Genomic DNA, 26,178 nt, shown 5'->3' on the forward strand with positions numbered 1-26,178 from the left:
CAATGAACTTTAGGCAAGATGCTTTTCCATCCAATGGAGCTTGGGCTGCCACACACAGTTGAACAACTATCAAGGTCTACAAGTGTGTCCAGGATTAGTGGGCAATGTTTCCAAAGTAAATGAGGTAAAGGTGGCTTGGCTGAGCCAGACACCTACCCTCTGCATCTGTGCCACCAAGTACTAATTCCTTGTGAATGTAAACAACAGGGGTGATACCCCTCACCCCCTTTTTTACCCTTGCCTGGGTAATTGGTATGCTATGTACTAAACATTGTATTTCTAACATATGATGTGAAGGCTGAGGTAGACTACTTCTTTTAACCACAAGTCTTAAAATTCAGAGCACAATCTTGCACAATGCAACTACTTCAATAAAAATTTACATAAGGAACTGTTTTTTATACCTTCTATTAACAATGATTTCCTATTCTGTGATACTCACAGGGTGCAATTAGTATGTAGTACACTTTTTTTTAAATCACAAATTGTAGATTTCGAAGCGTAACTGCTCATGAAATAAAAAAAATTACTTAAAAATTTACCTGAGTTACTGGTTTAGTTTGTTTGTTTAACAATGATTACAGTACATAGTGTGACTGCCTATTCTGAAATAGAGGTATAGTACTGTGCATATATGCACGAAATTTGCCTATTCTTAAATACAGGTACAGTACTATACATGAAATTCCATTTAATTTACCCAAACATCTCGGAATTTCTGAAAGGTGATTGCCGTATGAACAAAGTGATAATTCCATTGTTAAAAGGTTTTTTCAGTGTAAATTTAAGTATCCAGCGTTTACATTAACTTATGTAACTACAGTATATTGAAGATTGTTGTTGGAAGTTTTAACACACAAGAAAAAGTAACTACACGCACACACTATGTACACTTGCAAAACCAAAAATGTAAAAGTACCAAATATAATTTTTTGTTTCCAAGAACACACTGTACTCCGGGAAGTATCATATGTACTGTAATCTGATAAACTGAGGTCTTAAGTTGAGGTGTTACTAAAAAAAAATATGTCGAATAATAAAGAGATAAAACATTAGTAATCAATTTAGGTGAATAATACCAAGCAAGGGTATAAAGTTGAAAAAAAAAAGTACAGGCAGTCCCCGGTTATCAGCGGGGGTTCTGTTCCAGAGGGGGTGCCGATAAGTAAAAACCGCCATTAACCGAAACTCTGTGATTTATGGCGCCATAATGGCGCTTATGGCGCTGATGACCGGTTATCGGTGCTATAAGGGTACTTATGGCGCCTCCGGGTATGTTATGACGCCATAAGGCACCTTATGGCACCGATAACCAGAACTCTGCCTGATTTTATGGTGCTAGATGAGCGCCATAAAACCAGATCGCCTATAACTGAGTCCGCCTGTAACAAGGGACTGCCTGTAATAGCATAAGATGAATATCAATAGGATAGAGAATAGAATAATTCATTAAAAGAAAATAAATATTCTAACATATGTGGACCATCACCACCATGTTCATATCAAAAGCAAAAGACTACATAAACTGGTGGTGAAAGCAAGAGGATACAGTAAAAGTGGGGATATCTATTAATGGGAGGAAAAATAGTACACAAGTACAGAATATTAAAGAGATAGCTAAACAGTCACAGAAAGTTACAGTGTCTGCAATATGTAGCTGTAGGTGTAATTTCTATAAAAAAAACTGGTGAAAACAGTGCTCTGACAGCACAATGTAAACAATGAGCAATGTAGTATCTTGAATACGTATATTATTCATACAGTGATTATAGATAGTTAGTACCAAGTAGTTTCAAATAAATACTTGTCCCTTACGTCACTACAGGGCCACTGTTATGCAAATCCCTCTGACTACGTGTGTCGTAGTGAATTGCTCAGTCCACTTTTCACCAGTGTGTAAGGCCCTACCACCTGCCAAGAACATAGCCCTTGTAAGAAAATTGAGGAATATGGTGGGTCACCATACATGTGAAATTTGTAACATGTTCATGGCAACAAGTTTTAAGAATGAAACAGGTAGTTTTAAGCTGTCACGTATCTTCTGTGTCTGTATCTTCTGACGAGTATGACTCATCCAAGACTTCTATCCTTTGGTTGTCGGGCAGTCACAGTACAGCTACCTGGACACAATCAGTTTGCACAAACTCCCCCAATAGGAAATGGTGCTTGTGTTTGCTGACTTCCGCAAGGATATGAACAGTATCAAGGATGTCCTTGCTACTGAAGTGTTAATATATCAGAGAAGTTATCTATGAATCCGAATAGGAATTCAGGTCAGTCCTGGACACTGGAATTAAATATAAGATGTAAGAAATTCTCAACATTCAAACAAAAGAATAAAGTAGGTGCACACCCTGCCTGGACAAAGTCTGGTTTAGAGCTCCAACTAGTAGCAACAAGAAGGCCAGTTTGGGCTATGAAACTTCAAATCAAAGAATAATATGGGCTCCAGTAATTGCCTCTGATGATGCTGATACAGTGGACCCCCCGTATTTACGGGGGATGGGTACCACCCACCCCGTGAATAGCTAAAATCTGTGAATACTTAAAACCCCTCTAAAAATGCTCATAACTTCCTATCTTAATAGTTAAAATCCCCCCAAAAAACTCTAAAAATGGTTATACCTGAGCATTCTACTAGTTTTATCACAAAAAACGCATTTAGTCATGACAATGATATGAAAATGCAGCAATATGTGAATATTTCTCAGTGAAAAATGCTGTGAATAGGCAATTTTTCCACAAATAATAGGGATATACAGTCCATAGAAAAATCCACATATAGGCGAGTCCACAAACTGAGTGCGAATAGTGGGGGTCGGTTTGGAAGTTGAATACAATTAAAAATTGGTTTAACTCAGCTACAACTTTACATAGCTATATGAACAGTTAGGCTTACTAACAGTCAAAAAAGGGAGTAGTCTAGCATACCTTTAAGTAGTCCAACCGATCCAAATCCCAACTACCAAGATAGGTTCTATACAAAAATCTTTAAAAATAACAATGTTTAAAAGTTGAAGAAGATTAAAGTCAGTAACTTTACATTGCTATATGAATGCTTAAGCTTACTATTAGTAAAAAAGGAGGTAACCTTTCTATTAAGTAGCCCATCTAGATCCTATTAGGATCCCTAACCACTAAGATAAGTCATATACCAAAGATCTTTAAGAACAACTGTCTGAAACTATAGCTTCCATATAATCAAACATTGTTTGTCAGATAACAAAGACGGAACCTAGTGTATCTTGTAAGGAAAACAAACAATTCTCGTTAATTCTTGTCCTGTGGGAGACACCGGCTCCTAAATTCAGCAAAATACGTTATCAGTCAAAAAATCTTTTAAAAATAAAAATCTTCACTGGGACTTAACTCTATACGTACATACTTAGCTTTCTTTATAGTTTGGTTCTTCCATGACGACTACATATGATCTCGGAGCACTTATGCACGCGCCACTTCCAGGTGCGTCCTTATATAACAGAGACAGTCAAAGAAAGGGAGTTGTTCTGATGAGAGGTGTGTTGTTAACACAATAGCGAACACCACACAGCATATCACTGCAGCATCTGCAAGTTGATAACAGGAATGGAACCTACGCAGCTGCTGTAGACAAGAGAAAGAGCCCTCTTGTCTCGAGTCCTATACTCTGTGTCAATGTGCACTGTACTGGCCAGACCAACTAAAAGAGAATTCTTTAAAATTGGTTAGTCTATCTTACAGAGCCCCTCTAGGGGCCGTGAGAGTAACCCCTTTGAGGGTGAACAGCAGCTACGCTATCAAAAAAAAAACAAAAAACAAGAGGAGCTGCATTACATGACACAAATAAATAAATGATAAACAGTATGAGGAGGTATGGCAGGTTTCAAGGGGGTTAACTTGGTCCACTATGCAGATTTTCCACCTTAAAACTTTTATTGACATTTCATATCTATGGGTAATTCTTAGAAGACAATTAAACCTACAAAAAGAGTATCTATGGCTAAGTGCTTCTACAGAAGAAGCTGACTGATACTGTGACAAAGTGGTTTTCATGTCTCCTTCCTGAAAAAGAGTGAATACTGTACTTAATTGATCTTTAAATAAATATGATACTCAATAGGCTTTTTTTGCAATTTCTGCTCAAATTCTTTGTTAACACTATTTTTTGAAAGAGACTACAAACCTTTTCTGGCTCACAACCAGGAGCGACTTTCTTCTTTAAATTCCAATATTCATCAATACATGACCCCAGATCCATTATACTGCCACTCAACATGGCTTCTGAAGCCTTGAGTGCAACCTTTGGAAGTCTTGAAAAACATTCAGTGACAATCTTGTCTCGTGCGTACCAATTCCGTATTACTGTTTGCAGAAGGTTCCTTGCTAAACGGACCTGAATGGAAAGTGCAAAAAAATTAACAAGTTACAGGATAATAGCCCATTATTCCACTATGAATCTTCTATTTAAATATATGTATATATGGTTTGTATACCAAATTTTTTTCCAATACTTCATAATAAAACTTACCTTGCCAGTGTATAGGAGTAACAAGTGACTATTCAAAGTGGATATGAACTCTTGAGAAATGGGAAGCTTATAGGTGGTGACAGTTAAGGGTGTTCCCTTGTGGCTCACTCCTAGTTTTGCCCCACCAACCAGACCCCCAACCTGTTTTCATGGGAAAAGAGAACATTAAGGCTGTAATGATTTAAACAGGAAACACATTCTGCCATCTGCTCCTATGATCTTGTAGTATGACACTAGTACATATTAAAATTATCTTTATGATCAAAAGTCAGTGAATCTGGAGTGATAATGTTTTCTTGAAACTGAAGAGTTTCTACTCATTGCTCTTGTTCTTTGAGCTATTTTTGATAGCGTAGTTGCAGTTTCATCCTCAAAGGAGTCCTTAAAGGAGTTACCCCTCCATGGTGTGCCAGCACTATATGGTAACTAGACTAATACCAAAGAAATCAAAGACATATCTTTTATCCTGGTCTTGTAGCCGGGTATTGTGTCATAATGATAACTGTGACATGTGATGGAGTATAATGGACTCAAAGACAAGAGGGCATTTACTCTTGTCTTCAGCGAAGCTGAACCCAATTTTCCTACATCAAAACTGCATTGTGGAAGTGCATCAGCCACCTTGCTTTACGATTGAGCCCATAAAATGACCAAGAACCATTACATCTCTACTCCAAGCAGCGCAAAGTGTGAACTTTAAGCCAGTGCTCCCCACTAAAAATGTTTGATCAGATTTTTCTATTCAAGGATCATGGAATCATTTACAATTGAAAGTTAAGTGTTTATTCTTAAGCTCCAGTAGTTAAAATTTCAAGTTATATATATGTAAAAGCAATAACAATTCACATAAAAAATAAGGAATTTCACAATAAATTTAACAATGATAAAATATGAAAACAATCAAATGCAATACAGAAACAATAAAAATATATAAAAAAAGTCTTAATTGAGGCAGTGTTCGGCGTGCTGAGTGAGACGATATAGTTTAATAATAACCAAATTCAACAAAACATTAAATAAAATAAAGCTTTTCACAATAAAATTTAGCATAAACAATGAAAAAAATCATACGTTATTGCGGTGATGCACAGATAACTTGAGATAAAGGGAGGGAGCGTTTATATTTTTGAGGAATAATGAATGAATTATTATAAGTTATCAGGCATCGGGATATTGTTGAAGAGAAAAGGTGAAGAGACAGTAAAATCTTTACTATATGTACTAAAAAGCAGTACTAATTCAAATAAAAAAATAAAATGTTCTTTCACAATAAATTTAACAATGATAAAATATGAAAACAATCAAATGCAATACAGTAAAAAAAATTTGTTTTTAAAGTCTTACTTGAGCCAGTGTTCAGTGCACTGAGCAAGACAACAGAGAGGATAGGTGAGGGATGGGATGGTGGTAGGTTATGGGTGGGAATGGGTCTGCTTCCTACTGACTTACCACCTGTGCTGGGATGATTATTCGCCTGTTTCTTTCACTTCCACTCGATTTGCTCAGATCACTTCTTTTTGTTATGGTCAAATACCTACCGAGTCACAGTTTTTACGACATTTTAGCACTGTAAAAATAAATTGGTTCCATAATAAACACACTGTTCAGCTTCTGTGTGCCTTCAACTGTTTGTTTACTTTACTTCCTTGTGAAAAGTTACTTAATCTCTCTCTTTCCTTTTCTTACTTGCATTCTTTACCTATTATTTGTTTGCAAAATCAGCATGTTTATTTTAAATTCTGCCATTTACCAACAGTAAATTGATGCATTGTGGCATAACTAATCTCTTACTTACGACCCAAGTGTACTATACACGTCAACAATCATCCTCTCTCTCTCTCTCTCTCTCTCTCTCTCTCTCTCTCTCTCTCTCTCTCTCTCTCTCTCTCTCTCAGACATGAAAGACATGCACACTATCGATTCCTTTGATTATCCTTGCAAAATGTGAATACAATTGATTTTGTTACCAACCTTCACCTACTGCAACCATTTTGGTTTCCTCAAAGGGTTCCCATCTCTCCTCCCTCCATCCCATCTGGCTGCGCACCATTTTCACCAAATAGTTCATAAGTCATACACAGAAACAACTTATTTAGAAAATTTTACTTCATACAGCGTACTGTTTTATTACTTTAAACTCTTAAGCCAACTTTTGAATAGATAATAGAAAAAAAAAATTGAAAAGGGAGACTTTTTGGGTTGGCTGGAATGAATTATCCTGATTCCCTTTACTATATTTCTTATGGGGATATTTGTTTCATATTTCGAACAAATCGCATTTTGACCAACCTTCTGGAACACATTAAGTTCGAAGTCTGAGGTACTACTGTACTACTGTGATTACAAGACGAAAGATTTTACTTCTAATGTAGACCTAATTGTCAAATGCACAATTTTACTTATTGTTTAAAAAAAAATTACATGAAATGAAGCAGAATGATATTAAAAAAACTACTACATGTATGTTGGAAAAAAATCCCATCACGTAATCTAAAAATGACAATTTGTCGAAAATTGCATTTTTCCTAACTATACAAACCTGAGGTCCTTTAACAATAGGAAGTAGCTAGCGGCAGCTGGAACGGTCGTAAGCTTCGAACAAGGGGAGAACGGTAGTTAACTGCTTGTCCGATCGTCAGGTAAACAAATCACTTTTGCTTTTGGCCCATGCAAAATACGCAGAGTGAGGGGTGGCATGAGGAGGGACTATATGTAAAGGACCTCAGGTTTGTATAGTTAGGAAAAATGCAATTTTCGACAAATTGTCATTTGTTCCGATACGTAATACAAACCATCAGTCCTTTAACAATAGGAAGACTCACTTCTTGGTGGGAGGAATCTGAGTCTTTTGATGAACAGACTGGTGTTCGTCCATCCCTGGAGTGCCTCCCTGGTCGTAAGAGCGAGGGAGGGATCCAAGCCTCTGTCCGATTGATCGGGGTGTGCACCGCAGGATCAATGGTCAGACCTCTGGGCCGAGTACTAAGAGAGAGGCAAGCGTATCTCTTCGTACCAGCATTGTAAGAACTTGTTCCTGTACAGGAGCAAATATAAAGTCATGGGTTTGTCTCATGTAGGCATCCACTTCCTCCCCACCCCTTGTAGGAGAAAGTGGTGGATATAGCTTCCTATCCCTAGTGAAAGTGGATAAGGATGGAGCTCGGTCGAGTAGCTTACCTGCATCTGACTCCCTTCCAGCATGGTGACGACCGTATCCCTCTGCCCACAGGTAGAGGTAGAGAAAGATGGAGAAGAGAAGCCAGTCACACTCTCATTCGTGCATTCATTCTCCCAGTCATACCAGGAATCGATGCTGTTCTGCCTGCTCGGGTGCTGGGTAAGCTTACACAACGTGTTGAGCAGCCACCACAGGTCCCAAGGAAAAAGTATCCAAGGACTTGTGGACAATATCCCGAAGGTAGAAGGACGTGAAGGTGGTCTGGTTGGCCCAGACACCTGCCTTCAGGACCTGCGCCACGGAGAAGTTCTTACGGAACGCTAAGGAGGGTCCGATACCTCTGACTTCGTGGGCTCTCGGTCGGAGCGTACGGATGTCGTCGCTACCATCAGCCTCGTACGCTCTCCTGATCACCTCACGTAGCCAGAAAGAAAGCGTGTTCTTGGAAACTTCTTTCTTGGTAACCCCAGTGCTAACGAAGAGGCGTCGACACTCAGGCCTGAGGTGTTGAGTTCTCTTCAGATAGCGCCGTAGCGCCCTCACAGGACAAAGCAGCATCTCATCCGCATCGTTATCGGTGAAGTCCAGAAGGGAGTGGGGATCGTGAAAGACTCGAACCTGTCGTCAGGGATCGACGGAATTCGAGTCTTGGCTACGAAGTTCGGGACGGAAATCGAGGCGTCACAGATCCCCAGCCTCTGGTGTGTTTAACATCATAAGAAAGACCATGTAGTTCCCCTACTCTCTTCGCCGATGCCAGGGCCAGCAAGAAGAGGGTCTTGAGGGTCAGATCCCTGTCTGACGACTCTCGGAGTGGCTCGAAGGGTCTTCGGTCAAACTCCTAAGGACAAGATTCCACATCCACGCAAGGGCCTGAGTTCCCTGGTGGCAACCCTTTCGAAGCTCCTCATTGCGCAAGGAGATCTCGAACGAGTTCGAGATGTCCAGTCCCCTCATTTTGTTTTAGGACAAGAGCCAGGGCGGCTCTATATCCTTTAACTGTGGGTACTGAGAGGAAGCTTCTCTCGGCGAAGAAACACGAGGAAATCCGCTATCTGCTGAAGAGTGGCTCTGAGAGGAGACAGACCCTGTCTAAGACGACACCAACCACAGAAGACGGCCCACTTCTCCTGGTACACAGCTGCAGAGGACTGTCGGGACGTGTCCAGCCATCTCTGTTGCTGCACTACGAGAAAAGCCTCTCGTTCGCAAGAGATGGTGGATAACAGCCAGCCGTGAAGTTGAAGGGACTGGACTGCTTGGTGGTACCGTTCTACATGTGGCTGGGCTAGAAGGTTGTGCCAATTGGGTAGCTCTCTCGGTGCGTCCGCAAGAAGAGCCAGCAGGTCCGGATACCAAACGGCTTGAGGTCGTTTGGGAGCCACCAGGATCATTCTGAGATTGGGAGTGACCAGCACTCGACTGATCACTTTCCGAATCAGACAGAAGGGAGGAAAGGCGTAAACGAAGAGGTTGTCCCAGGGCTGTTGGAGAGCGTCCTCTGCAGCTGCCCATGGGTCCGGCACGGCTGAAAAGAAAACCTGTAGTTTTCTGTTGTGCCGGGTGGCGAACAGGTCTACGACCGGTCGCCCCCACAGGTTGAAGAGCCTTTCCGCCACGTCTGGGTGTAGAGACCATTCGGTTCCTATCACCTGATCCCGACGGGCTGAGCTTGTCCGCTACTACTTCCTCCTTGCCTGGAATGTAGCGGCTGACAGCTCTATCGAGTGAGCCGTGGCCCACTCGTGCACCTGCACCGTCAACTGGTGAAGCGGAAGAGACACTAGGCCCCCCTGCTTGTTGACATATGCCACTACTGTGGTGTTGTCGCACATCAACACCACTGAGCGTCCCACCAAGCGGTCCTGAAATTCTTGGAGAGCGTAGAACGCCGCCTTGAGTTCCAGGACATTGATGTGAAGGTGCTTTTCGTGATAGTTCCACACACCTGCAGTCAGCAACTCCTCCAGGTGTGCGCCCCATCCCTCGGTCGATGCGTCTGAAAACAGCAGCATCTCCAGGGGGGGAGTGCGGATGGGCCCTCCTCTTAAGAGGTTCTTGTCGTCGAGCCACCAGGCTAGGTCCTGCCTCACCTTGTCCGTGAGAGCCACGGGAAAGTAAGGAGGATCCTTCGCCTGAGACCAACTCTCCCTTAGCCTCCACTGGAAGAGACGCAGGTGAAGACACCCGTGAGGGACTAACTTCTCGAGTGACGACAGATGGCCGATCACGACTTGCCATTGCTGTGCTGCCTGTTCCTGCCGAGACAGGAACCGACCGGCTGCCTCCCTGAATTTGCTGATACGCAAGTCTGCGGGAAAGACCTGCCCTGCTACCGTGTCTATCAGCATACCCAGGTACTTCATCTTCTGCTTGGGTCGAGATCGGACTTCTCGTAGTTTATCACAAATCCCCAGATCGTGACCAAAACTTGAGGAGTCGATCCCTGTCCTGCAGCAACTGCGAGCGGGAGCTCACCAGGACCAGCCAATCGTCGAGGATACCTTCAAGACAAGACGTATCCCGTGCGAATGGGCCCAAGCTGGACCACCAGAGTGAACACTCGCGTGAACACCTGTGGGGCGGTTTGAAACACCGACGAAACAAAATGCCCTGAATTGGTACACCGTCCCATCGAAGATGAAGCGGAGGCACTTTCTGGAGGACTGATGGATGGGTATTTGAAAATACACGTCCTTCAAGTCCACTGAAAGCATGAAATCGTTCCCCCTGATCGAGTCGAGCACAGAGCGTGACGACTCCATCGTGAACCGCGTCGTGCGAACGAAAGCGGTTCAGGGGAGAGAGGTCTATCACCGGAACGCCAGCCCACCGATGCCTTCTCCGCTAGGAAGAGGCGGCTGTAAAAGCCCGCCCGGTGACTGGTCCTCCACGATTTCTACAGCTCGTTTCGCCAGCATGGTCTTGATCTCCTGTCGAAGAGCGTTGTCCTTTGATGATCCCCGGACATAGGTTTGTGGATGGGCCGGTTTGGAGATGAGGGGGGGGCCGAGACTCGAAGGGTAGTAGATATCCCTCCCGAAGTGGTATGTCTACTATTCCAGTTTTTCTCGGCGCCAGTAGCGCTGCCAAGTTGCCCAATGGCTCGCTAGGCACCCCCCCACACTTGCGGCAGCAGGTGAGGGGGAACGCCGTCCCTAGCGTTTCCCACCTCGTTTCGACTTCTTACCACCACCTCCTCGGGGAAAGGAGGTCTGGGAGGAGGGCTGGTTACGGCCTCATCTCGCAGAAGTTGAAACAACAGGAGTCTTCACACGGGGCTTAGGCGGTGCAACCGTCTTAGCCGCCGTGGAAGCGCCAGCTAAACTCTTGGGCTTAGCCGCAGTTACTCGAGATTGCCCAGTAACCTTCGAGACTGCCTGGTGAACTAAGCGGTCACTGTCATCAGTGCGCCGCCTTTCCACCGCAGCGTCCACCATCTCTCCGGGAAAGAGAGCGGAGGAACTCCTAATGGGTCCGTTGCGAAGCCCAAGTGCCGCCTCACGCCCGGCCCACTTGGTCACTCGGGTAAGGACTGCGTCTCTACGTCGAAGAACCAAGTTGGCCCACAGGTTAGCAGTCTGATGGGCGAGGTAAGAGATAGCTCTTCCTCCAGACTGGCACAGTCTCCTGAAAGAAGTGTCGTCTTCGAGAGCAGAGCTCCCAGAGCCGGCCGCTACTTTGGATATTGTGAGGGACCACAAATCCAGCCAAGAGACTGCCTGGAATGCTGCCATAGCGGTAGATTCCAGGGCAAGTGCCTCCTGCTGCGAGAACCAGAGGTTCTCCGACAGGAGCTGCTGCAGGGACACACCTGGAATCAGCCTTGCTAACTCCGGGTTAACCTGTTTCGGGGGTATCGGGTCTTCCTATGGCACGTAGAAACGCCTCTGACGCTGTAGAGGAGGAGGAAGCAGCTTGGAAGACCGTCCGGATTTCAGCGAATCCTCTCGCCCTGAGACGAGATTCTCCACTTGATCCAGGACCGAGTCTGCAAGCTCTGATCGCGGCAGCCCCACCATCATTTTGGGTTCCCTCTTCGGGCCCCAAAATGACTCGAGCCGGGACGTGGGCTCGGCCGGTGGTAGTGGCGATCCTTCCGCAAGGCCATTATGCTGACGAATAAGCTTAATGACTTCTGCAAAGTTCCTCTGTATCTCGGGAGTAACTGCGTTTTGAGGAGTAGGACCGTCCAGTCCCTCCAGCAAGAACAGATCCCGAGATACTCCTCCTTCAGAAGGAGGAACAGCGGCAGACCCCTCACGGTCGCCTCCAGCTACTTGCGCGTACGTCCTGGCCGGTCCTAAAACCGTGCCTGGTCCGTACGGCGTCATAGCGGGATCGCGAGCGGCGCACTCCTAGGTACCTCGCTCCTCCCGGTGTAGCCCGAGGAGGTTGAAGGTACAGGAGAGGCAGACCTGACGCTCCCCCTTCGCTCGCTGGCAGGACCAGCGTGCTTGGAGGGCTGCTGCTGATCGCCAACCCGCGGTGGCGATCAAGCAGCAGGCCTAGCCTTGCCGCTCGCCTGGGGCGAGAGGCTCGGCTGAGAACGTCGACCCTGATCCAGAGCGTCAGGCGAGCTGTTGCTGGTTACCGTCTCCGCCCGGTCCCGATGGGAGCGGCGGTCAGGCGACCTTGCTAGGCTCGCTGTCGGTGAGACGCCAGGTGAGCCTCCTTCTCGCGCGTCGAGCCGCTGGTACCAGCCGAGGCTGGTACCGACGGCCGCGGGGGACCCCTTCCTCGCCTCAACCCGTGGCTGGTCAGCAGACCGTCACGTCAACCCGAGCAGCCAGCTGGTCGCTTGCGAGAGCGTCAAAACTTTGGCTGGCGAGAGTCGTCTGCATGACTCTCGCCAGTCTTCTGCTCCGCGCTTCGGTCTTGACGGCGAGCGAGCTCGGGCGTCAAAACTTTGGCTGGACGGTCTCCCGCGGAAGACCGTCCACTCGGTACTTCTCGCGAACGAGAAGCCGAGGCAGATCCTGATTTAGCGCAGAAAACCGCTAACACCAGGCGAGGAGGAAGTACCAAGCCGCAGGCCTGGTACTCCTCCTCTGGTCCCCGTCGTCTTCTTCTTTGCAGAAGAAGAGACGGGCCCTGTTCCCGAAGGAGCAGGAGGACCAGCAGAAGAGCTCCCTGAATCGCCTGAGCGAGACGGGCCCTTAGAAGGTCCCGAAGGAGCCTTCTTAGGGGGGGAGGAGGCAGCCTTCTTCTTCTTCGGCTTGGTAGCCTTAGAAGTCGAAGGGGAAGAGGAGGCAGCAGACGACGAAGAAGACGACGAAGACGACGACGACACCTTCCTCTTCTTCTTCGCCAGGCTCCGCAGGACAGACGTCAGGTCTTCCATCCAGGAGGGAGCCGGGGCAGTTGCCGAAGCAACAGGGCCCGACTGCACCTGTCTGGAAAGACCTGAGCCTGGAGCAGCACCACCAACAACAGGAGCGACAGGAACAGGTACAGGAACAGCAGGAACAGCAGCGTCTGAAACAAAAGGAGCGGCAGGGACACCAACAGGTACGGCAGGTACGGCAGGAACCACAGGAGAGCCAAGCGTCCTGTCGGCAGCTACCATCATTCTTGGTACTGGCGGCAAGTCTAGGGGAGAGCTTTTAGGGCAGCGGAAGTCCGGGGTCGGCAGCACAAAGAACCCAGGTGGCGGTGGCACCGTTCTCTTTGACACAGCAGCAATGGGTTTGTGTATCGCAGCTGTCGGCGTCACCGTCGTCACATGCGGCGTATATACCAGATGCGGCGGCATGCCATAGGCTGGCGTCGTGATAGTAGTAGTGGTAGTGGTCACCACACCATGTGTGACCACTGCCGACCCCGCCAACCGCTGGATCAACCCCTGAATGCTTGGCACTCCCTGCAACCCCAGCGACTCCCACACCTGTCCAAGGTCGTCCTTCACTGGTGGCACACCTGCGGAAGCAACAGTCGGGTTAGTAAGAGGGGTTCCCTCGCGCCTGGGGGGAGACGAACCCCACCCAGAGCGGACGGAAGACCCCGAGTACAACTGGACGTCCGGGTAGCGAGCGCCCTCCTCCACACTCGACGGATCGAGTGAGGAGAAGGACTCCGCTACCCCCCCCCCGCAGGGGAAGGCGCAAAACGTGGGGGCTGACCGGGGGGCAGGAAGGAAGACGAAGTATCAGTTACCAAAGGAGTCACTGGAGAGCTTTCCAATGACTTCTTTGCAGGCCTGAGTCTCTTCCTGCCCTCGTACAGAACCCACTGCGCCTCGGACCAATTAATATGACAATTTGTCCAAAATTGCATTTTTCCTAACTATACAAACCTGAGGTCCTTTTACAATAGGAAGGTACTAGCGGCAGCTGGATAGGTTCGTAAGCTTTCGAACAAGGGGTTCGGTAGTTAACTGCTTGTCCGACAGGCGCGCTTGTGCGCGACTGGGATGGTAAACCAAATCCATTTTTTGCTTTTTGGCCCAAGCAAAAACTGCCAGAGTGAGGGGTGGCATGAGGTGGGACTATGTGTAAAAGGACCTCCCCAGGTTTGTATAGTTAGGAAAAATGCAATTTTGGACAAATTGTCAATTTGTTCCGACACGGCATACAAACCTCGGTCCCTTTTTACAATAGGAAGACTCACTTCTTGGTGGGAGGAATCTGAGTCTTTTGTGAACAGACTGGTGTTCGCCCAACCTTGGAATGCCTCCCTGGTCGTAAGAGCGAGGGAGGGATCCAAGCCTCTGTCCGATTGATCGGGGTGTGCACCTGCAGGATCAATGGTCAGACCTCTGGACCAAGTACTTAAGAGAGAGGCAAGCGGGTAGTCTCTTCGTACCAGCAAACCAAGAAAACAAGTTGTTCCTATTTGCAAGAGGCAACATATAAAGTTTATTGGTTTGTCATATTGTTGGCATCCACTTCCCCCCCCTTGTAGGAGGAAGTGGTGGATATTCGCTCCCATACCTTACCTTACAGACCTTACATCTTGTTCGGGTTGCCCCAGGTCCCTCAGTGTGAGGCACCTCTAATGTCTACCAGAGAGTTGCTAGTACATCTTCCGGTATATTTTGCATCTTCCAATCTTGGATGGTCTGGGATGCAGTTTAGATATTTGTCGAGCTTTATTCTTAAAAACACATCTACGCTCACTCTTGAGATATTCCTCAGATGAGGCTGGCAACGCATTGAATAGACGCTGCATTATCGATGCTGGTGCGTAGTGGATTATGTCCTGTGTGCTTTCCTTATTTTTCCTGGTATAGTTTTGGGCACTATTAATCTACCTCTGCTTGCTCTTTCTGATATTTTTAGTTCCATGATATTTTCTGCTATTCCTTCTAACTGTTTCCATGCCTGAATTATCATGTAGCGTCTCTTCTCCTTTCTAGAACTATATAATTTTAAGAATTGTAGTCTTTCCCAGTAGTCTAGGTCCTTAACTTCTTCTATTCTAGCTGTAAAGGACCTTTGTACACTCTCTATTTGTGCAATATCCTTTTGATAGTGTGGGTACCATATCATATTGCAATATTCAAGTGGACTACGAACATATGTTTTATAAAGCATAATCATGTGTTCAGCTTTTCTTGTTTTGAAGTGCCGTAACAACATTCCCATTTTTGCTTTACATTTTGCCAACAGAGTTGCTATTTGATCATTGCATAACATGTTCCTATTCATCATCACACCAAGGTCTTTAACTGCTTCCTTACCTTGTGATGGTCTCATTATTAGGTCCCTTATATGCATATAGCTTTCTTCTCTGTCTCCATAATTTATTGATTCAAATTTATCAGAGTTAAATACCATCCTATTTACCTCTGCCCAATCATATACTTTGTTAAGGTCTGCTTTGTAGAGCGTTCCTATCTTCATCACAAGTAATTTCTCTACTTATTCTTGTGTCATCTGCGAAACTACTCACTACCGAATCCTTCACATTATTGTCTATGTCTTCAATCATAATCCCTAGTGAAAGGGATAGGATGGGGCTCTGTCGAGTAGCTCACCTGCATCTCGTCCTTATCCAGCAAGGTGATGACCGTATCCTCTACCCACAGGTAGAGGGGGAGAAAAAGATAGGAAGAGAAGCCAGTCACTCTCTCATTCCACTTATCTATTCTTACAGTCACACCAGGACTCGATGCTGTTCAGCCTGCTAGGGTCTGGGTTAGCTACACAACGTGTTGAGCCACCACGGGTCCCAAGGAAAACGATCCAAGGACCTGTGGGCAATATCCAAAGGTAGAAGGAGAGTGCCAGTGGTCTGGTTGTACCAGACCCCTGCCTTCAGTACCTGCGCCAGGCGGAAGAAGTTCTTGTGTAACTCGAGGGAGTGTACTTCTAGGTCATCTTGGTGCTGACGAAGAGTCTTCAACACTCAGCCTGGGATGTCGAGTTTCTTCAGAAAAGCGTGGTCGCGCTTTCACAGGACAAAGCAGCATCTCCTTCGCATCGAAGGCGGTGAAGTCCATTAGGGAGGGGATTGTGAAGGACTCTAACCGATCGTCAGGAACCGAAGGGTTCCGAGTCTTCGCTATGAAGTCGGTAACGAAATCGAGCGTCACGAATCCCCATCCCCTGGATGCTTGACTTCGCGGAAAGAAAAGTCATGCAATACCTCAGAGGAAAAGAAGGGAATGGTCGTATGACCTATCCCTCTTCTCGACTTCGGTGATGTCCTGTACCCATACTGGTCTATCCGTCCTTTAGCGAAGTGTCTCACATTCTCCTATCCCCATGCAGTGAAGTTTCTTCTTCTCGGTAGTGGGATAGGACACCGACACTCAATGGTGGGTGTCGATGGTATGGGTACTGTGACAAGCCGTTAGGACGAAGAAAAGGCTGTTATAGAACAACCGAACTAAGTCCACAGCGAAGTTCGTAACTGACTTGGGCGCTCTGACAGCTGCCGACTGACTGCGTTCGGTAGGAGGCAAGTTGTCCAAAGCACCCGAGCAAGTCACGTGACCTTCGCCTTAAAAGGGTTATGCCAAGAGACTAAACAAATAATTTGTTCGTCACCGATGCCAGAAGGCGAGGTGATGATTCTCTTAAGGCATGTGCCCAACAGGCGAAAGTCAATTGCCTTTTAGAGACCGAGGTCCCTGATGGCAAGATATCTCATAGTATAGTTGATTCTCAGCTAAGGAGAAACAACACTATGTGTCGTTGAAGACGAAGGTGTACAGAAAATGCAACCTACGTCTTCACAGCTGAACCGAGAGAAGGATTCTCAAGATCCTGAACCTGTGCTACAAAGACTGAGAACGCTAACCGCTATTCATTGCTGTCCGGTGAGGATCGTAGTTGCAATAAAAGCGGAGCGCTTTTTCAGTGATGAAGACACAGGGAAATACTGCCTGAAGAACTGCTTCTCATGGGCTGAACATTTGGAAGTAGAGCTGTCAGGTCGGAGAGTAGGCGATGTCTTCTGACACATCTGTTAATTCGGGGCGAACAATGAATAATTGCACACCTACGAATACGAGATATTTTGAAGACAAACTCAGATGTCTGCAAAAATCATTCGCATTATCGCGGTGCGATGCAGCGGGAGACTAGTACAGACTTCTGTTACTGTGCGGTAAACAAAAAGATGAAAGAGTCCAAGAGATATCTCTCTTGAAAATTCTCGCAATGTCGAAGGCGATGAAATCGAGCGTCACAGCAGTAGATGGTCCTTCCATTTATTGCGAGAATCCCCGTTAATCAGAGACCTAAGTCCATGATTGTTGGGTAGAGATACGGTTCGGTAGTCAATCAAACCAAGGGAGAGAGAGACGTAACTGACCGTGCATCTCCGAGACCTAGCTGATACTGAGCTGCTATCAGGCAGTTCAATACGCAGTGCTCTCGGTGACTCGTCATCCTGAGTTGCCAGTTAATCCCTTTCACGAAGGAATGCGTTTGGCTAGAACCATCGAGCATAAAGAATACGCTCGAGCAATTATATTCAAACGAAACGGATTTCGGTAAATACAAAAGCTGATTTGGTGTTGTCGTGACAATACCAAGTATCTAAAATCAAAACTGATAACTGCTGGGAGGTTGCAGGCAACCCCGAGTTACAGTTCAATTAAGATACAAATTCGTCTTGGTCACAAACCGTAGAGATAACTACGGTTATGCGCCTACCCCCCGGACAATTCAACTGTTAAAAAGAATCATGTCGCGAGGGTAATATACGTAGTATATTTGTAGGTTCTGTACCACGACCTCCATCCTAAATTCTTTTCCCCTCGAGGAATGAGAATAAGGATTGGAGATCGACCGCCTTCGTTCTCTAGTCAAGAGAGTGAAGGAGAAGTCTTTCCCAAAGGAAAGCTTCAATGGTGGACAGATATCGAAGACGATAGTTCAAGCCAAACTGGAAGTTCCCGTCCGTTCTTCTCTATTCCAGGTTAATCGCCTACTGTGAGATACTCTTCTTTCAGCAGCAGTCTTCTTCCAAATGCTAGAAATTACAGGAATTCGAGCATAAGCGAGGTTCCCGATTATCGTGTAACAATTATCGGGGATTCTCGCTCACTTTGGACCGTGGTCTCGCCTAAGTGTTTGGAGATCGTAAAAAACTCGAACACTCTGAGTGCGCTAGAAAATTCCGTAGAATTCTAAGCACTCTGCGAAACCCCCACCGAATTCGTCAAACGATATCGGCTGGTGGTCCTCTCGATTCCCGTAGAAATCGAGGAAAGGGGCAGGATCCCTCCTCAACGACCGGGGCTTACGTCAGTAGGACCCGAAGGCCCTCCCCCCGGTAGCGCAGCCCTAATGTGGGATCTTATAGAGAAATCTCTGTAGTATCCCTCCCCTTTCCCTCGTAGCCGTAAGGAGAGAGGGAATGGGGGAGGAATTGGAAACTGGCTCGCATTCCCAGCGGAACTAGCAGTTGGAGAAGAAAAGGAGCAGCCATCGCCTTACGGCGATGGCCTCTCAGAGTCTGTGGGAAAACGTATCGTCAGGAGAAAACGTTTTCCCCCCGAGGAGGTTACGAACTCATACTGTAGGTAAGGGTCTGCCGCCACTGTGAACGTCGTCTGGGTGGGGCTGATCGACACCTGACAGGAGAGAGCCGATACCGTCCTCCGACTCATTCCAGTCCTCGTCGAGGTCGAAACCTCTCAGGAGGACCGAAGGAGTATTCAATACGGTGTCTGAAGACATGTAGAAACGCCTCTGTCGCAGTAGAGGATGAAGTAGCTTGTTCGAGCCGGCCAAAGAAATGAGAGAGCCTTCTTGTCCGGAGACGAGAGACTACCTGGTTCAACACAGTCGGCAAGCTCCGATCGCGCAGACCCACCGTCGATTTGGGTTTCCCGGTCTCGGGACCCCAAAACAACTCGAGCCGAGACGTGGCTCTGCTGGTGGGAGCGGCGATCCTTCCCCGAGGTCGTTGTGCTGACGAATCAGCGCCATAACCTCGGCAAAGTTCCTCTGGACCTCGGAAGTCACAGCATCTTGCAGAGTAGGACCGTTAAGCCCTTCGAACAACAGCATATTCCGAGAACCTTCCTCCTAAGAAGGGGGAACAGCGACAGCCCTCTCGGTCTTCTCCATCCACTTGCGCATACGTCCTGGCCGCGGTCCAAGAACCGTGCCTGGCACGTAAGGCGTCGTGGTGGGATCATGAGGGGCGCACCCCTCACGATCACTCCTCAATACCTCGCTCCTCCCGGTTAACCCGAGGAGGTTGAAGGTACGGGAGAGGCAGACCTGACGCTCCCTCCTCGCTCGCTGGCAGAACCAGCAGGCTTGGAGGGCTGCAGGCGATCGTCAACCCGCGGTGGCGATCGAGCTGCAGGCCTGGTCGAACAGTCTCGCTGTAGAGAACGGCTGGACTGAGCACAGCGGCCCCGATCTCGAGTGTCAGAAGAGCTGGTGCTGGTTGCCGTAACCGATCGCTCTCTGTGAGAGCGACGGTCAGGCGACCTACAGGCTCCACTGTCACAGTGAGACCGGTGCTTGACCTCACGGCACGTCACGTCGCTGGTTCCAGCCGTGGCTGGCACCGGCGAACGGGGGGACCTCTTCCTAGCCTCAGCCCGTGGCCGGTCGTGGACCGTCACGTCATCCGGGGTAGCCAGCTGGTCGCCGCGAGAGCGAGAGCTGGTCTGGTGAGAGTCGCGTGAGCGGCTGTCACCAGTCTTCCGCTCCGTGCCGTGAACCTGACGTTGAGCGGGGCTCAGAGGTCTGGTCCTGGTGCACGGTCGTGGTAGGCGACCGTACACTCGGTACCTCCCGTGAACGACCGAGGCCGAGAACGGACCCTGATGCAGTGGCAGAACCACTGACACCAGGCGAGGAAGTACCCGGTGTTAGCCGGTACCCCTCTGGTCCCCGTAGTCTTCTTCCTTGCGGAAGAAGAGACGGGCCCCGCTCCCGAAGGAGCAGGAGGACCAGCGGAAAGAAACCCTCCCGTCCCACCGAGGTGAGAGGTCCCGAGAAGCCTACCCGAGGGAGACTTCTTAGGAGGGAGGAGGCAACCTTCTTCTTCCTCGGCTGTGAAGCCTTAGAAGTCGAGGGGAAGAGGCGGCAGCCGACGACGATGAAGAAGATGAAGGCGACGTTCCTCCTCTTCTTCGTCAGCTTCCTCAGGACAGACGTAAGATCTGCCATCCAGGGCGGAGCCGGGGCTGCTGTAGCCGAAGCCACAGGCCCGGACGCACCTGTACAGACAGACCAAAGTCTGGGGGTAGTACCACCACAAACAGGGACGACGTCAGCAGGTATGGGCATCTCAGGAACAGCAGGCACACAGCCAGCACAGCAACGGCAGGGACAGCCAGCACAGCAACGGCAGGGACAGCCAGCGCAGCAACTGCATGGACAGTCAATACGAATCGGCAGGTACGGCAGGCAGCACCGGAAACACAGGATGGAGCAGCAGCCAGCAACATCCTGGTACTGGCGGCAGGTCCAGGGGCGAGCTCTAGGGCAGCGGAAGTGTGGTCGTGGCAGCGCGGCAACCCACGAGCGGCGGCGGCACGCCCCCCTCTCGGTACGGCGAACGGCACTTCACAGCGGCTGTAGGCAAGACTGTTACCACGTGAGGCAAGTACACCAGGTGAGGAGGGACGTCGTCACCTGGAGTCGATATCGTTGTCGTTGGTCACCACTCCATGGTGACCGCAGCAGGCCCAGACATAGAACCGCCGCCCCTGGACACTAGGCACGCCCTGCAAATCGAAGGACGCCCATACCTCACCAAGGTCCACCCTCGTGGCAATAGCACCTGCGGAAATAACAGTAGTAGTGATTAGTGGGGGGGAAGTCCCCTCGCTGCGGGGGGGTGGGGGGTGAGCCCCACACCGAACGAGCGGAAGACCCCGAATACAATTGTACATCGGGCACCGAGCGCCCTCCCCCGCTCTCGACGGATCGGGCCGAGGGAGAAGAACCCAGATAACCTCCCCCCCCGAAGGGGAAGGGCCATCTGTGGGAGCTGAGCGGGGGGGGGGATCAATTCCCTGACTGAGCGGAACTTGAACCAAAATAAATATTGATGCAATCAATAATAAAAGGAATAACATGAAAAAGAATCTTGCATTAAGATTCACTTCACAATGAATAAGGGCTCGGAGCGAGCGCATTTGCGAACCTCGTACCGAGCGCAAGGGTAAAAGGATCCATTCCCGATTATGAACGGAAACCTTGATCCATAATGAATTGATGCAATCAAAACATATATGAAAAATGAAAAAGAATACTGCGCTTGCGATTTCACTTCATACAAAATGGGGAAAAGGGGAAGGATCAATTCCCGGGAAATAGTGGAAAACATTGATCCAAGTAAATAATGCAATCTCAATAAAACTATGAAAATGAAAAAAAGAACTGCACTTGCGATTTCACTTCATTCAAATAAAAAGGGGAAAGGATCAATTTCCGGGTAAGAACGGAAACTGATCCAAAATGAGTATTGCTACAATCAAAAAAAAAAAAAAAAAAAAAAAAAAAAAAAAAATTATGAAAATGAAAAAAGAATACTGTACTTGTGATTCCACTTCCATACAGAATAAGTTTTCGTGTCGAGCGCATTCGCTCGGCAACGAGCATACAGGTAAAAAAAAATATAAATGAAAAGGGCACTTACTTACGATTTACATCTACACATTTCCAACCAAAATATAAGCTCGGAGCGAGCGCTCTCCCGCCCTCGGCACCGAGCATACACAATACAAGGATCATTTCTGGGAAAAATGAATTCCCGCACTTACGCCCTTCAGTCCCAGCACTCGGGTAATCGGAGGGCGTGGAGAAACCAAGATCCTTTAATTCACAATTGAATTCAATGGAAATAAATATGAAATGATTGTACTTACAATTCAGTTTCACTATATAAATAGAAAAAGAAAAACACAACCATGCGAAAGCAACGACGATGAAGCGGGCAGAGAGCGATGATACATGTCTACACGCCAGCAGGCCGAAAGCAAAAGTGATTTGTTTACCTCCCAGTCGCGCGCGCGCGCCTGTCGGACAAGCAGTTAACTACCGAACCCCTTGTTTGAAAGCTTACGACCTATCCAGCTGCCGCTAGTACCTTCCTATTGTAAAAGGACCGAAGGTTTGTATGCCGTGTCGGAACAAACATGTAATACATGGCTCGTCCCGGGAGCATTCTCGCCCCCGGCAACGAGTACACACCTCATGTGGATCTATGTCCACAAAAGATCTAAATCCGCTGCATTTACGCCCCTCCAGCCCGGGACACACTCTACGGGCGACCGGGGGGCGCAGCGAAATCTCCATTTCTTGATCAGTCATGATTCAATTCAAATGCAATAAAGAAATGAAAGCAAGTACTTACAATTCATTTACCACACACAAACAAACCAGAAAGAGGGCGCGACGATCGGACAAGCAGTTAACTACCGTTCTCCCCTTGTTCGAAGCTTACGACCGTTCCAGCTGCCGCTAGCTACTTCCTACTGTTAAAGGACCGATGGTTTGTATTACGTATCGGAACAAATTTGGAAATAGGTGACATAACAGGTAAAAAATACTTGAACAATTTTAAAACAGGTGAAAAAAACTAGTACCAGTTTGGCTCAAAATTTTGGTTTGAAGTTTATCGCAACTGATAAAGCAAACCACAAGGAAAAATATAGAACTCTGAAAATATGCATCTATCTATCTGAACAAAAAACATGGAAGAAAAGTTAAGAAAACCATCTTGGAATAGTATCCACAAACAGTCAACCAAAAACTTGGGCATAGAAGGCCGAGATTTTTTTTAGTAGGCAAAGATGTGAGATGATGGTCTAGACCTATATTTTTAAATATGGACAATTTGTCGAAAATTGCATTTTTCCTAAACTATACAAACCTGAGGTCCTTTAACAATAGGAAGGTACTAGCGGCAGCTGGGACGGTCGTAAGCTTCGAACAAGGGGGAAGAGAACGGTAGTTAACTGCTTGTCCGATCGTGCGCGCGCCCGCCGCGCCCGAGAGGTGAAGAATCACTTTTGCTTTAGGCCCATGCAAAAAGTTGCAGAGTGAGGGGGTGGCATGAGGTGGGACTATATGTAAAGGACCTCAGGTTTGTATAGTTTAGGAAAATGCAATTTTCGACAAATTGTCATTTGTTCCGATACGTAATACAAACCCTCGGTCCTTTAACAATAGGAAGACTCACTTCTTGGTGGGAGGAATCTGAGTCTTTTTGGTGAACAGACTGTGTTCGTCCAACCCTGGAGTGCCTCCCTGGTAGTAAGAGCAAGGGAGGGATCCAAACCTCTGTCCGATTGATCGGGGTGTGCACCGCAGGATCAATGGTCAAGACCTCTGGGCCAAGTACTAAGAGAGAGGCAAGCGTATCTTCTTCGTACCAGCAAGCAAGAACTTGTTCCTGTTTGCAAGAGACAATCATAAAATGATGGGTTTGTCTCAATTTGGCATCCACTTCCTCCCCCTTGTTGGAGGAAGTGGTGGATATTTACTCCTATCCCTACTGAAAGGGATAGGATGGTGCTCTATTGAGTAGCTCACCTGCATCTCGTCCTTACCCAGCAGGGTGACGACCGTGTCCCTCTACCCAAAGGTAGAGGGAAGAAAAAAGATGGGAAGAGGAGCCAGTCACACTCTCATTCCTCATCCATTCTTACGGTCACACCAGGACTCGATGCTGTTCAGCCTGCGAGGGTCTGGGTTAACTCACAACGTGTTGAGCAACCACCACGGTTCCCAAGGAAAAAGATCCAAGGAACTGTGGGCAATATCCTGAAGGTAGAAGGAGGTGCATGCGGTCCGGTTGGACCAGGCGCCTGCCTTCATTACCTGCGCCACGGAGAAGTTCTTGCGGAACGCGAGAGAATGAATGTGAAGAGGCGTACCGCACTACTAGTCCTTGGAGGTCGAGTTTCTTCAGCACAGCTCCGTCCGTCACCTTCACAGGACAAAGCAGCATAGCCTTCGTAGGCGGAGGCGGTGACGTCCATTAGGGAGGGTATTGTGAAGGACTCGAACCAATCGTCAGTTACCGAAGGGTTCTGAGTCTTCGATACGAAGATCGGTACGAAATCGAGCGTCACAAATCCCCATCCATTTGTGCTTGACTTCTCAAGAGAAGTCATGCAGTTTACCTAAGACGAAAAGAAGGGAAATAGTCACCGTATGACCTATCCCTCTTCTCGACTTTGGTTATGTACAGTACTCATACTGACAAGCTATTAAGACGAAGTAATGATGCTCTGGAACAACCGAACTAAGTCCACAGCATAGTTCGTAACTGACTCGGGGCGCTCTGACAGCTGCCGACTGACTGGTTCGGAATCAGTAGAGGCAAGTTGTCCAAGCATCCGGGTAAGTCACGTGACCTCGACCCTTTAAGAGTTTATGCTGAGAGACCAAAACAATAAAATATTGTTTAGTCACCGATGCCCGGACGGCGCGGCGATGATTCTCTTAATGCATAAGCTCAAAAGGCGAAAGTCAATTGCCTTCAAAAAGACCGAGGTCCATGATGGCAAGAAAATCTCATAGACGTTGAATCTCAGCTTAAGGAGAAACAACACTATGTGACGTTTGAAGACGAAGGTAGGCAATGAATGAACCTACGTCTTCCAGCTGAATCGAGAGAAGGAACTCAAGATTCTAAACCTGTGCTTACAAATGACTGAAAACGCTAACCGCCATTTCATTGCTGTCCGTTGTGCAATGAAAGCGGGGCGTTTCTTCAGTAATGAAACACAGGGGAGAGCCGCTTGAAGAACTGCTTCTCATGGGCTGAACGTTTGGAAGTAGAGCTGGCAGGTGTGGGAGTAGGCGATGTCTTTCAATACATCTGCTAATCCGGGGTGAACAATGAACAATTGTACACCTCCGAATACAAGATATTTTGAGGACAAACTCAGATTCCGCAAAAATCATTCGCATTATCGGGATACGATGCAGCAAGAGACTATTACAGAATTCTTTTACCGTGCGGTAAACAGAAAGATGGAGAGTCGAATAGATATCTCTGTTAAAATTCTCGCAATACCGAAGACGATGAATACTAGCGTCTCTCAGCAGTAGATGGTCATTCATGTATGCGAGAATCCCCGTTAATCAGAGACTTAAGTCCGTGATTGTGGGCAGAGATACGGTTGTTATTCAATCAAAGCAGGTGAGAAAGACATAAACAACCGTCTATCTCAAAGCGGCAGCTGATACTGAAATGCCTCGGGCAATTCAATACGCAGTAGCTGTCGCTGACTCGTCATCCTGAGTTGCCAAGTAATCCTTTCCACGAAGGAATGCGTTCGGCTAGAACCACCGACCGCATAAAAAGATATGCTCGAGCAATTATATTTAAGCGAAACGAATTTCGGTAAATATAAAAGCTTAAATGGTGTTGTTGTGACAACACCATAAGTATATAAATTGAAACTGGAAACAAACTCCTGGAGGTTGCAGGCAACCCGGGTTGCAGTTCAATTAGAATACTTTTCGTCTAAGTCGCAATCCGTAGACAATAACCAGGATATGCGCCTACCCCGCGGACCATTCAACTGCTTAGCAGAATCATGTCGCGAGGTTTAATATACGTAGTATTATTTGTAGGATTCTGAACAACGATCTCCATCCTAAATTCTTTCCTTCAAGAAAACAAAATAAGGATTGGAGATCGACCACCTTCGTTCTCTATTAAAGAGAGTGAAGGAGAAGTCTTCCTCGAAGGAAAGCTTCAATGGTGAACAGAATACTAAGACGATAGTTCCAGCCAAACTGGATATTCCCGCCGTCCGTTCTTCTCTATTCCAGGTTGGTCGCCTTACTGTGAGATAGTCTTCTTCAGCAGCAGTCTTCTTCCTAATGCTAGAAATTCCAGGAATTCGAGCATAGGCGAGGTTCCCGATTATCGTGTAACATATCGGGGATTCTCGTCTCGCTCACTTTGGACCGTGGTCTTCGCCTAAGTGTTTGGAGATCGTAAGAAACTCTAACACTCTGAATGCGCTAGAAATTCCGTAGAATTCTAAGCAGTCTGCGAAACCCCCACCGAATTCGTCAAACGATATCGGCTGGTGGTCCTCTCG

General features: G+C 47.3%; 1 protein-coding gene across 3 annotated transcripts in view; it reads right to left on the minus strand.

Moving 5' to 3' along the window:
* The window catches only part of LOC135209719 (L-fucose kinase-like), a 262,617-nt gene that overhangs the window by 12,741 nt on the left and 223,698 nt on the right, over positions 1 to 26,178 (minus strand). For all 3 annotated transcript variants that reach the window (XM_064242480.1, XM_064242482.1, XM_064242481.1), the window contains 2 exons: positions 4,508 to 4,648; positions 4,163 to 4,372 (listed from right to left, as the gene is read on the minus strand). In XM_064242480.1, coding sequence (XP_064098550.1) covers positions 4,163 to 4,372; positions 4,508 to 4,648 — 351 coding nt within the window. The remainder of the gene's footprint in view (positions 1 to 4,162; positions 4,373 to 4,507; positions 4,649 to 26,178) is intronic.

The sequence above is a fragment of the Macrobrachium nipponense genome, chromosome 38 (genome assembly GCF_015104395.2).
Source record: "Macrobrachium nipponense isolate FS-2020 chromosome 38, ASM1510439v2, whole genome shotgun sequence".
Classification (NCBI taxonomy): Eukaryota; Metazoa; Arthropoda; class Malacostraca; order Decapoda; family Palaemonidae; genus Macrobrachium; species Macrobrachium nipponense.